This window comes from Echinops telfairi, unplaced genomic scaffold (assembly GCF_000313985.2).
Source record: "Echinops telfairi isolate 266 unplaced genomic scaffold, ASM31398v2 ScPeMD7_7457;HRSCAF=8495, whole genome shotgun sequence".
Lineage (NCBI taxonomy): Eukaryota > Metazoa > Chordata > Mammalia > Afrosoricida > Tenrecidae > Echinops > Echinops telfairi.
Window position 1 is genome coordinate 14065497 of NW_022111357.1, and position 12951 is coordinate 14078447.

Here is a 12951-nt window from a genome sequence, read left to right on the forward strand (position 1 = left end):
GGGAAGTGTGAGAAGGCACCTGGAGGGCCGGCAGACTGCCCAGCTACACTGGGGATGCCAATGAATCAGCACAAAAGAGCGTATGAATCGTGGAGTGGGAAATGCATTTGTCCTGTGAGCTTTTGTCCACTCCACAGTGAAAAGTAAAAATCCCAACATCCTATCAACACAAGTGCTCAGAGCAGAGAAACTCCAAGGAGCGAGCACACCTCTGCCCAGGCATACCGAGTGGCCCTGAGTTGGAACTAAAGTAGGATCCACTTGACAGCCATTGGGGTTTTTGTTTTTTTTTTTGGGTAAATCCTGGGCTTGGGGAGCCCCCACCCTACCTGAGATTCCCTGAATTCCAGAAGCAGCTCTGGTTGCTTGGGAAGGCAAAGGAGCCCTTGTGGTCTGAGGGGCCTCTGGAGCCCTGGCCAGGTGGCACCGCCCTCTCAGGCACACACACACCTCCATTCAGCCCAGTCCCGCCCCTGGAGGGGGTGGGCAGGGCCAGCTGCCCCCATGTCACCTGGGGGTGGGGGTGGGGGCTGCCTGGCTGGGAGGTTGGGCAGGCAGCGAGGTTGATAAGAGCCGGCCCCCCGCATCCCCCCACCATTGTGTCCACTGCTGCCTGACCAGCCAGAACCATGGGGACCATCTCTGGTGCCAGCCTTGTGCTTGGTGGTCTGCTGCTGCTGCTGCTCCAGGCCCCAGGCATCCTCGGCCTGACCCCCCAGCCCAGAGGTGAGGAGGCTCGAGTGAATGGGGGTCCTGGGGAAGCCGCCCGTGGTCTGCAGCCTGGGGGCTGTGCACTGACATGGCAGAAACCAAAGGGGACCTGGGGCTGGCAGGAAGGCAGGAGGGTGACGGGGTGGGGACAGCAAATTGTCACAGGAACAGAGATGGGGACAGGGACAAGAGCAGGGCAGAGGTGACCCTTAGTGTATCTGGTTGGGGGACGTGGGTATACCTCTCTCTGGAGCCCTCAAACCTTCTCTGGGGCTCCCTACCTTCTCTGGGGACCATGTGTACTGGGGGACGGTGGTCCCTGAAGCTACCAGGAGCAGAAGCTGTGCCTGAGGCTGTTGGCATAGGGAACTGTCCGGGCCCAGGGCAGTGTTCTTCGCTGTTTGACCTGGGAGCCAAGAGCTAGCCTCATCTCCAGCCAGTGGGCACCTCTCAGGACTGGGCTCCCGGGGGCCACAGCACCTTTGGAGGTTCAGCCTGGGGCATTGACCCCAGACTGCCCAGTACTTCTTGTGCAGATGAGGATGCTGAGAATGGAGGGAAGACCATCTACATGCACCCAGGGAGTTCCCGGAGTCTGTGCAGGGCCAATTCCTCCCATCCCTGGGCCTCCGTTTAACCATCTGTAGCCTTAACTAGGGGAGACCAGGAACTGGCTGCCAGGTGGCTCCTAAAGTTTTTTTGAGGAACTCTGATGCCTGGGGTCCAGTCCAGAGCATGGGGGCTTCGGGCTAGCTCAGCCCACCTTTCTGTCTTCTGGTCCTCACTGCACCTAACCTTGTAACCCACTTGCCTAATTCAGATTCAGTGTGGGGCCTTGGTCCTGAACCTGCCTGGCTATGGGCCCAGGTTAGTGATAAGTAGAAATCTCCCACTGGACAGGCAGGAAAACCGAGGCTCAGTATAATACCTGCCCGGGTGTGCCCAGCAGGCCCAAGACAGGATTTGAACCCAGGCCTGCCTTGCACCAGCTCCGTGGTCTTCCCAGCAGGTGCCTTAATCTCTTAGGGTGTCTAGGGAACATTTCCCACTGTGGATGAGGCTTGGGGCTCAGCTGGCCGGCTGCCAAAGTGGCCATCAGGGTTTCCCGCTCCTTCCCCTGCCCTTGGGAACCAGCCGCCGAGGGAGGCCAATTCCACTCCGGCCCTTGCCTTTGATGCTTAGATGAAAGAGGTCATGTTGGCAAGCGCTGCTTTACCCTCAGGGCTGTGCCTGCTCCTGGAGGGCCCACCCGCAGTGCCCTCCTGCCCAGCTAGGAGAAAGAAACAGCTGTCCCTTGTCCATGGCAGTCTGGGTGGGCAGTTGGAGCTCACCGGTGGTCCTGCAGCAAACGGCCCTGACAGCGTGCTGCCCTGGGCAGCAGGCCTGCTCTGTCTCACAAGGCCACCACGTGACAAAGCTGAGTATGTTACCGGTGGTAGTGGCCGGCAGAGAAACTGCTGGACAGCCTGTTGTCTCCCTTGCTGCCCCCTGAAGACCCACTGTGGGCCTGGTGCCCAGTGGGCACCCTGCAAGAAGGGCCTCTCTGATTCATTGCACAGACGAAGAAATGGAGGCTTTGAGAAGTGAGGGATCTGGCCCAAGACCACTGAGAAGAGGTTAGCAGGCCTCCATCATCAATCCACCCCTCCCACGTCTTCAGACCCACCTTCTGACCTCCGCCCACTGCTCTTTCTGTCCCCCCTGCTGCCCCCTCAGGGCATCTGTGCAGGACTCGGCCCACGGACCTGGTGTTTGTGGTCGACAGCTCACGCAGCGTGCGGCCCGTGGAGTTTGAGAAGGTGAAGGTGTTCCTGTCCCAGGTCATCGAGTCTCTGGACGTGGGGCCCAACGCCACCCGGGTGGGCGTGGTCAACTATGCCAGCTCCGTGAAGCAGGAGTTCCCGCTGCATGCCCACAGCTCCAAGGCCACGCTCCTGCAGGCCGTGCGCCGCATCCAGCCGCTGTCCACTGGCACCATGACCGGCCTGGCCATCCAATTCGCCATCACCAAAGCCCTCAGCAATTCCCAGGGAGGGCGAGCCCGGTCCCCCCACATCAGCAAGGTACGTGCCCCGGCCTGACAGGGCTCCTGGCTTGGGGCCCACAGCTGTGCCCATGGCCACTGTCCTGTTGGGGAAAGGAGTGGCCAAGTGGGGCGGTCATTTGGCATTTGGCAGAGGCCACCAGTTAGAAGTGGCTGAGCTGAGATTCGAACTCAGATCTGCAGAGCCTCCTCCACCTTCTGCCCCCAGGAGCGCACACAGTCTGGGGAGCCCTTGATGGTGCCCCTGCCGGCTGATTTTGCTCACCAGCCTGTCGGAATTCCCGGAAGGCAGCAGGGAGAGCCTTAGATGCTGTTAAGGGTACGGCCCCCCGCAGTCACCAGTCTGGGCTCAGCCCTCTGCTCCACCACGCTAGCTGTGCCACCTTGGACAGGCGACTTGACCACACTGTGCCGTGGCTTCTTTGTTTGTCATGTGGAAGTAATAAGAACACTTCCTCAAAGGGCAGGATTGAGACTAGATGCATTAACGTGCTCAGAACAGTGTTGGGCACCTAAAGTGCCCCAGGGGAGCCTCGTGAAAAGGCCTTGGTAGCTCTGTGGGTCAGGTGCTGGAATCTAAGCATTCACTAGGAGCCAGCCCGTAGGGGTGAAGATCGCTACGCATTTGTACTGCTCTAAACTCTGAGAGACGATACCTCCGGCTGCCTGTGGTCTTATTTTGGTGGATCCGTGTGATGGTTCTTCTTGCCGTGGAGGAGGCTGACGGGACGTTGACGCTCTCCCGAAAAGCAGGTGGGGTCGCTGTGTGCTGGAGCTGACTTGGCAGTAACTGGTTTTGTGTGTTTCCAGCACAAGTGGGGTTTTTGTTTAGGAGCCCTTCGAGCGCAGGGGCTCTGGAGAGGGAAGCCAAGGGCGGCCCCCACATTGCCAAGTCAGCAAGGGCTGCAGGCAGCGTGCTGGAGGTTTGCAAAGACTTCAGACCCACATTTGACTATTTCAGGACTCAGGGCCCATGCTCCTATTCCCCCTTGGGCCTCTCACAGCTCCCTGCTCATCCCCATCAGCCTGTGTTGGCCTGAGGAGTCGAGATTTACCTGTTCGGGGCTTGGCCCGTGGGAAGGCCTAGTTCTCATGCCCTCCTGCTCCCCACAGTGCTAGCCACACGGCACAAGCCTGCCGTATGAGGGCCAGGTGAAGATCCTGTGGGAGGCAGGGAGGGCTTAAGCAACTTACCCAGCACAAAAGCTTTAGAAACACGCACAGACTCTAGTATTGCCACCACTCAAAGCAATGATCTATCAGGGCACCTGGGGGCCTCATTTTGGGGGGAATCCACTTGTAAGTTCCGAGTGCTGTAGAGGAGGCTGGTGAGAGGCTATGGTGGCCCTGGGGTGAGTCTAATGTGGAGATGGGGATACAGTCGTTATACCTCTAGTTAACCAGCACTCCCAGATCTGGCCAGTGCTTGGTGGTGGTGGTGGTGGTGGGCATCAGAGACCAGAGGTTCAGCCTGGAGGAACTAACAGAAGGAGGAGACTCAGGTGTGTGTTCAGATGGGGGGAGGGGAGTGGGGCAGTGACCCTGGTGTGGCACGTGGCAGTTCAGCGTTCCGTGGCAGCAGCTCTGGCTTCGGGAGGCATGGAGGGAAGAGGCTTTGCTGGAACCCCGCCACCCCATATGAAGAGTTATTCGACCATGAATTGCCTCACCCTGCACCCCACCACACCCCATTTTTACGCACGAGGAAACGGAGACTCGGGAAGGTGATGGGTAACTTGCAGTTCCGCATGTCTAACCTGGACATGCCTCAAAGGGGAGTGGGCCAGGCACCTGGGGCAAGAGAGGAGGCCTAGGAGTCGGTGCAGACCCCAAAGTTGGAAGCGGAGAAGTGTCCGATCCCAAGCAGGAACCAGGGTCGTGAACACCCCCCAGTCAGGTCAGGCTCTGGCAGGGGTCCTGGCACCAGGCTCTCCTCGCTGTCGGTCCCTCTTCTCAGTATAAGCAGAGGCCCCCTGTGGGAGGGGCAGGGATTCCATTCTTCCGTGGAGGGGGAGGGGGAGACCCTGGGGGTGAAAGGAACAAAAGGCGGCAGCTACTGTTCTTTGCTCATCCCCGTGGGAGCAGTGCCGCGCCACGCTCTGCACCCAGAGAGGACTCCTTCCCAGGACGCGCAGGCAGGGGATGGCCATGCTGGCTGCATCAGCTCCCGTCCCTGATCCCTGGCCTCTCTCTGGTGGTCACAGGCAGAACTGCACGGGCTTGGACGCCCCTTTGACTCCAGGCTAAGAGTAAACCACCCATCCCGAAGGAATAGAGACGCCCTGGACTAGGGCAGACCGGGGAGCCTTCCGGAGCCTCTGAGAGCGCATGCTCCCTCCAGGCGGCTTCCACCGGCGGGACTTCAAGCAGCCGCAGCATCTCCGGCACCCCCGATCCTAGGGCACGGGCACTTTGTCCACAGTCTGAGGCCCTCGGAGGTAGCCCTTCTAAGGGGACTGCCAGGACCCCGCCCTTTGGCGACCGCAGCTCTGCGCTGAGAGAGGAGTCACCTTCTTCCCAGAAGAAATCCATCTTAAGCCCTCAGTCGGCCACGCCCCCCTCTCTGGGGAACGCCCACTTGCAAAGCGCTAGCGGGGCGCCCCGGGCCTCTCACTTGGCTTCTTCGGGCCTCAGTTTCCTCTTCTGTCACCTGTTCTGCGGGGAGGGCTCTGTCCTCACGCGCGCTCCCTTGTGGCAGGTGGTCATCGTGGTGACCGACGGGCGGCCCCAGGACAGCGTGCGGGACGTGTCTGCGCGGGCCCAGGCCAGCGGCATCGAGCTGTTCGCCATCGGCGTGGGCCGCGTGGACAAGGCCACGCTGCGGCAGATGGCCAGCGAGCCGCAGGACGAGCACGTGGACTACGTGGAGAGCTACAACGTCATCGAGAAGCTGTCCAAGAAGTTCCAGGAGGCCTTTTGCCGTGCGCTGGAGGCGGGGCGGGATTTGGACCTGGGTGGGAGGGACCTAGGCGTTGGGGGCGGGGCCAGAACTAGAAGGGGCGGGCACAATACGGGCTAGGCAGGTTAGGAGTGTGAGAAACAGCAAAAGGGGCGGGGTCAGGGCGGTGTAGGGCCCAGCGCTGGGCTTTGGTCTCTACCAGGTGGGCGGGACTTGGAGAGAGCATCAGCAGCTGGGCCAGAGCGGGATCCGATTCCCGGGATGGGCTCCCCCGAAGTGGGCTGTGTCCTTGCTGGGAGCCCCCCGGGAGTTTTCTTTCTATCATTAGCTTGATGACCTAACGCAGGGGTCTTAGGATGGGTGGGGCCCAGGCCCAGGCCCCACGCAGGTGGGGACCTCATTTTCCCTCACTGTGCATAAGGCCTGGTCTCCACGGTCAGTGCAGGGTGTCCTGGTTGGGCTGTCTGAGGACCCGTGATTCTGAGACTCGCTTGTCCACGCAGTGGTGTCGGACCTGTGTGCCACCGGGGACCATGACTGCGAACAGGTGTGCCTCAGCTCCCCGGGCTCCTACACTTGCGCCTGCCGTGAAGGCTTCACCCTCAACAGTGACGGCAAGACCTGCAACGGTCAGTGGGCTGGGCACAGCCGGGCCTGGGGGAGGGCAGGTCTGTGTGGCAAGAGAACTGTGGCCACTCCCAGGAGGCCCCTTGAGCCTCCCTGCCCTGTGCTCTGTCCCTCTCCGAAAACAGTGTCATTCAGAGCTTGTCATTTCTCCCCTGACTCCGCCCCCCTCTAGCACCCCGGTGGTGGGTTTAGTGCGATTGCAGGACCCAGACCGTGGAGTTCAAAGCTGTTCCAACTGTTCCCCGTGTTCAGATGCTGGATTTCTGGAGTGTCCAGGAGTAGTCTCAGCATCAGATGCGGTCTCACTTCAGAGGGGACAGTGACTTGGGTCCGCCCAAAGCTGAATCCCATGAGGTGGAGGTCAGACATATCTCCACTCTCCAAACACTCCCCGATTCTGACTACAGCTGCCCCTCCAACGGTACTCTTTCCCCTCTCCTGGGCGTGCTAATCTGTTCCAATAGCCACACGGAGCACACTCACAGAGCACACTTACGAATCTGCCGCCGAGTCAATTCTGACTCACTGACTCTACACCACAGAGTAGAACTGCGCCCAAGGGTTGCTGAGACTGTCAATCTTTAAAGGAGGAGACAGCCTTGTCTTTCTCCCACAGAGTGGCTGGTGGCATTGAACTGCCGGCCTTGTAGTTAGCAGTCCATTGCATAACCAACTTTACCACCAGGGCTCCTTGACCATGGTTTATGACCTTGAAGTGGTTTACGAAGGAAGTGACAAGGTAAACTCGGGGTCAGAACAAGACGTCTTTAGGCAAAGTCACCCTTCTTCAGTGCCGGCCTGCGCTCTCAGCTTCTGGGCTATGCAGGCTCCTTCTGGCCCCCACTGTGAGCAATATCAGCTCTGCCGCTGGGCCCCTGCCAGTCTGCTGCCAGCCCCAGGGTTAAGGCCCCCGACCAATGTCATAGCTCTTTTAGGAGGTCACTTGCCTCCTCTTCCTCTCTCTTTTTCTTGGTGCTTCCCCCCTTGCTTCTTTCTGTCTCCAAACATCCTCTGTGCGGTTGGCCACTTAACATATTTACATACAACTCCTAGTCAATTTCAAAGGCTGGCTCCCCTGAGCTGAGTGCCACACACCAACCAATCCCCTCTTGATAGGCCTTAGACACTTCATTTGAATATCCTCACTACAACTCACCTCACTTGCATAGTGTATTGACCGGTCCCTGCAAGGTAAGGTGCATACCCATGTATACCAATCACAGGCCAGGCTGCAGACCAGACCTGGATCAAACATATCCAACCAAGTTGCTTTCCGTTGACCCAGAATATGAATCCACCCTCTCGGGCAGCCAAGTAGGGGCACAGGAAACGTTCTGAGTTTAGGGGGAACATCTGGTTGTCTCCCATCACCAAGGCAAAAGGCCACAGAAAGGAGTTCCTTCCCCACACAGAGGGAGGGAAGTCTGAAGACAAACTGGAATGGGTCCCCGTGACTCACCCAGCACAGAGCCTGGCAGGGAGTGGGGGCGGGGATGCCCAGTAAGGGGTCTGGATGGGTGGTCCCAGCTGTCAGCTTCATCCCTTGCTTTCCTGCCCTCCCCAGTTTGTGGTGGCGGCGGCGGCAGCAGCTCAGCCACCGACCTGGTCTTCCTCATCGATGGTTCCAAGAGCGTGAGGCCAGAGAACTTTGAGTTGGTGAAGAAGTTTATCAACCAGATCGTGGATACGCTGGATGTGTCCGACAAGCTGGCCCAGGTGGGGCTGGTGCAGTACTCGAGCTCTGTGCGCCAGGAGTTCCCGCTGGGCCGCTTCCGCACCAAGAAGGACATCAAGGCGGCCGTGCGGAACATGTCCTACATGGAAAAGGGCACCATGACCGGGGCTGCCCTCAAGTACCTCATTGACAACTCCTTCACGGTGACCCGCGGGGCCAGGCCCGGGGCCCAGAAGGTGGGCATTGTCTTCACAGATGGCCGGAGCCAGGACTACATTAACGACGCCGCTAAGAAGGCCAAGGACCTTGGTAGGTGCCGCCTGGCTGACCTAGGGCTCCGCTGATGCCCAGTGGCACACGGGACACAGCTACATTGTAGTTTATCCTGGCGTTTCTTCCGATTTGGGCGTTAAACCCTGGGTGAATTTAAATGGGGAGGGATGGGCTAGTCCTGATGATAAAACTGAGGCCCCAGAAAAGCTTTGCAGATCCTTTTGGGGGCCAGCTTGGAACTTTTCTGGTTAAATGGTTGCTCCATTCAAGAACACACCAACTGCTAGTTAGGCTATCTACCCAAACATGGGGCAAGCCTGAGCCTCGGTTTTTCACCTATTTAATGACTATATTAAGAACCACTGAACAGATAAGTTTATTGGTGTTAGGTGATATTACAACACTCCCCATTCAAAGCCTGACATACAGTAGAACTTCAACAAATGTTGATCTGCTCACTTTCTTTGTCCGAGGCACTGTGCCTGTAATTCCTACAGCTGCCACTAGGAGATGTCTGCTATTGGCCGTCTGGCTCTTCCCCAGGAGGCTCAGCCGTGGCTCCCCGATCCCAGAGCTTGCCTTACAACTATTGGTTCTCCTGGCAGGCTTTAAGATGTTTGCTGTAGGCGTGGGCAATGCGGTGGAGGACGAGCTGAGGGAGATCGCCTCGGAGCCCGTGGCAGAGCACTACTTCTACACGGCTGACTTCAAGACCATCAACCAGATTGGCAAGAAATTGCAAATGAAGATCTGTGTGGGTGAGCGAGGCGAGGGCCAGCGTAGTAGAAGGGGGAGGTGGGGCTCTTTGGGGGACAGGGTCGTCCTGGGACTGGATGTGAGCAGGGGAATGCAGGGGATAGGGTGGTATCGAGAGTCGGTAGAACCAGGTATGGCCAGTATGATGGTTACTACTACCCATGCTATGCCAATGGGCTCCAAATTTGAAAGCATTCTCTCTATTTGGTAGGAATATTATTACTCCCATTTTACAGGGGCAGGGGGAACCAAGGTCAGAGGGGTAGAATCATTGTTAGTCCCAGGGAGAGCTGGGGTCTAAACCCTGCTGCCCCTCCTGGCCCTCCCTGGTGACCCGCTGGCCCTGATAGTAACGATGACAGGTTCCAGACCCGGGGACACCAGGGCTTGCATCTTTGCTCAGACACTACCTTGACTTTGGCCATGGGCAAGCTGTTTCACGCCTCATTTCTTCATCTGTAAAATGAGGTTAATGATTTCAAACCCAAAGGGGTCAGGTGAGGAATTATTCAGCTAACCTAGAGGCTCCCAGCAGTGTCCTATACACAGTAGGTGCTCAGTGCGTGGGAGATGTTTTGGGGGTTCATTATCAGGGCATGGAGGAAGTTCAAAGTTGTCTGAGGTGTCTCTCCCCCTCACTCCTAGGAGGTCTGTCTCAGGGACTTGATATCTCTCTGGCTCCTCAGCATTCCCTCGTCCTGACTGTGGGCATGACCCCTGTTCCCAGGGCTAATGCTCACCATCTTCTCTCTCTCTCCCTGCCTCTCCTCTCACTCCAGAGGAGGACCCGTGTGCCTGCGAGTCCATTGTGAAGTTCCAGACTAAAGTGGAGGAGCTGCTGCAAGCTCTGACCCGGAAGCATATCCTTTCCCAGGGATCCTGTGTGATTGGGCTGGAGGAGACAGGGAGGGAGGATGCCCTATGATGACTGTCCAGGGTATGATCAGATAGACGGACACCAGCTTTGGTGCTGACCCTATCAAGATCAGATCATACTGGACCCTGTCAGAGAAACTGAGGCTGGAGGTTAGGTCTGGACACACAGAGTCCTGGACACGTCAGAGCATACGACACAGGCTGATGGTGACATGACTGGTGCAGCCTATCAGAGGGGGCAGTGCAAGGTGGGGGTGGGGTGGGGTGGCGAAGCCCTGTCAGGGCTAGGCTGAGGACCCAGCGGGCGAAACTTGTAAGAGACAGAGCAGGGCACTAGCCTCCACAGTGCTTGGGAAGGACCACTGGGTGGATACGTTTTGACATAGGGGAGAACCCTAGCTATAAGGCAGCCTTGGGGTTGAGAGAAAGTTCTGGGAGGGGGCAATCTAGAGGAAATAAGAAGAGGGGAGGCCCTGGTCTAAGTACCACTCTCCTCCCCTCTCTGATCTGGCCGACCTGCACCTCTCCTTGACTGAGCCCCACTGGAAGCTTTGAGCAAGCGGCTGGCTCTCCTGGAGAACAGAATCGTCTAAGACCCCTGCCCGGCTGTGGCCTTTCCATGTGCTGCAGCCTGGAGGGGCTCAGAGAGTCCTGTGGGTGTCTCCCACCGCCCCCACTTTAGTCTAGCTGTGCCATTTCAGCGAGGGAGGCTCTGCAGGTGCAGGGCCCTGGGTGCGCCTTCCTGGCCTCTGCTATCCCAGAAACCCGTGGGAAGGGGGAGGTATGGTGTGTGTGTGTGTGTGTGTGTGTGTGTGTGTGTGTGTGTGTGTGTGTGTGTGTGTGTGTATGCTCACTCCAAGGGGTGAGCGTGTGTCTCACTGCAGGAATGTGTGTGTGTGTGTGTGTGTGTGTGTGTGTGTGAGTGAAAACCCGGGGGTGAGTGTGAGCGGAACTTCGTTTGCATTTTTTAATCAAAAGCTTAATATATTCCCCCCCCCCCCATTTAACCTTTCTTGATTTCAAGTGCTGTGAATTTTTTCTTTCTTTCTTTCTGGTTTTGCTATTCCCTTTTGAAAAAAAACAAAACAATTAAATGTGATTTAACGTAAGCCCTGCATGGGGCTAGAGGCAGCGTGGTCATTTGGGAATCAGAAGGCTGGATAAGGGTGCAGTGATGGGGGTGATGGCGACAGTGGTGGGGACCGTGGTGACAGACACGACACCCCGAAACAGCTTACGGTTGTCCTGCCCTTCCGGGTTCAGCTGTCCTCACATGGCCTCTCCCCAGGAGCTGCATCAGGCAAGGCAGGCGTGTGTCACCCCCACTTTACAGACGGGAAGACTGAGCATGAGGGGGGACGAGACTTGCTCAGCAGTGTGTCTGTTGGAGAGACAGGCTGCGAAGCAAGGGCTGAGCTCACCAAATAGGGGGGACGCACTGGAGAAGGGAGGCGATGGTACCAGATAAAACGGGTTTGTTCATTAATTTGTTAATCCACTAAATTCATTCATTTGTTCTAAGATACTTCATGCTAGGCAGTGGGGAGAGGGTGGTGGGTGGGACAGACATGGTAGGGTTGAGTCGGGCACCTACATCACCCTCACCCCAGTTAGAGTCAAAGACAGTGGGCTCAGGCTTTGCCAAGGGCTCTGCCTCCCTCGGGCACACTTCTTGGTGTCCTCTCTGTTGCTCCCTTGGCAGCTTCGACCCCCTCCGCGGCCACAGCTGCCCCTCCACCTCAGGAACTGCAACCCCAAAGGTGAGACTCGTTACCCCAAGCTTTCCTGCTCCCAACCCTGCCCAGACTCTGCCAGCCCCTCCCGGAGGCCCCAGGCCTTCTGGAGATTGCCTCTCTGGCCTCCTAGTGCCCCGCCTCTCAGAGTGGGGACCCATTCTTGTGTAACGGAGCAGTTCAGCGCTACCATTTGATCTGGATTTGAGAGCACATAAAGACAAGAAGCTCAGTCACCCCCCAAATCCTGCTTAGAAGTTGTTCCAGGAGGCAGGATGACAATACTAACCTGCGCCACAGACTGCACCACAGTGCAGCCGTCCGCGCAAGAGCAACCTAGCAGTTGCACCCCTGCCCTTCTGCCCTGGTGATCCAACCAGCACTAGGCACCCATTCCATGGAGCCCTTTCTCCGTGCCAGGCTTTTCTGCACTGGCTCCCCCCCCCAGCCCACATTGCCTTTGTCCTGAAATTATCTGCCTGCTGATTTTGGTGGATTGGCCTCCAGTGGATGCCCGGCCCAAGGTGGGCCAAGCAGGCTCTCGCATCTGAAAGTTTAGACTTAGAGCCGAGAGGTCTCCATCTGAGAGGCAGGGGGTTGGAGGTCTCCTTTCCCAGAAAAAGGTCAAAGCAACATTTCCCTGGGGGTGCTGGGGACTCTCCTGTCCAAGGAAAACTCGAGCATATTGGCTGAACACGGCAATCTATGGTTGACACGATTCTGCAGGCTGAGTTCAGCGGGGCGGGTTCTGCTCCGTGTGCTACAGACTGGGGCACGGCCATCAGGGGCTCAGTTCCAGTGTAGCTCCTCACATGACTGGCGGGTTGGTGGAGCCAACTGGAAGGCGGGGCCCCTCCCACTGGCCATGTCTCTTCCTCTCCACCTGGGTTCTCTAGCACGAGTGCTGGATGTTTTTCATGGCAAAGATTTCTTTCATTCTCTATGTGGGCTTTCATGCTCCAAGGGGCTTCCATACGCTTCTGAAGGTGGAGGCCAAGGAGTGGTCCAGGATGAGTCTCACTGTATCCCATTAGTTAGAACCCTTATAGGCAACCTGGATGCAATGCGCAGGGAGGTAAAGCCCAATGGGGTGGGGGTGGGAGGAGAGTGACACAGAATTCATGGTCATCTTTAATCCATCCCATGCTGTCATTCCCTGGTCTCTGTCACCAGATCAGACTGTACTCTCTGCCTTGACACACACACACACACACACACACACACACACGACACCCAGTAGAACTCAGCAGATTGAGGACATCTCTGTTTCAGCTCCTGGTCTCTGTCACCAGATCAGACTGTACTCTCTGCCTTCACACACACACACACACACACACACACACACACACACACACAC

At 57.5% G+C, this 12951-nt stretch overlaps 1 protein-coding gene across 1 annotated transcript; it reads left to right on the forward strand.

Annotated features, from left to right (window-relative positions):
- Positions 1–629: 629 nt before the first annotated feature.
- On the forward strand, positions 630–10654 carry MATN1 (matrilin 1). The gene is made up of 8 exons (XM_004705040.2): positions 630–726; positions 2428–2774; positions 5454–5676; positions 6158–6283; positions 7846–8265; positions 8835–8987; positions 9765–9845; positions 10405–10654. Exons 1-8 carry the CDS (start codon positions 630–632, stop codon positions 10452–10454), a joined length of 1497 nt encoding a protein of 498 aa, XP_004705097.1. The 3' UTR covers positions 10455–10654.
- The last annotated feature ends 2297 nt before the right edge of the window (positions 10655–12951 follow it).

What these genes read in the sequence shown, in the direction of transcription:
- MATN1 (XM_004705040.2), top strand. Translation starts at nt 630, where the DNA reads ATGGGGACCATCTCTGGTGCCAGCCTTGTGCTTGGTGGTCTGCTGCTG. An exon ending in TGACGGCAAGACCTGCAACG is followed by an intron (nt 6,284 to 7,845) that starts GTCAGTGGGCTG and finishes TGCCCTCCCCAG; the next exon opens with TTTGTGGTGGCGGCGGCGGC. An exon ending in GCAAGCTCTGACCCGGAAGC is followed by an intron (nt 9,846 to 10,404) that starts ATATCCTTTCCC and finishes ACTGAGCCCCAC; the next exon opens with TGGAAGCTTTGAGCAAGCGG.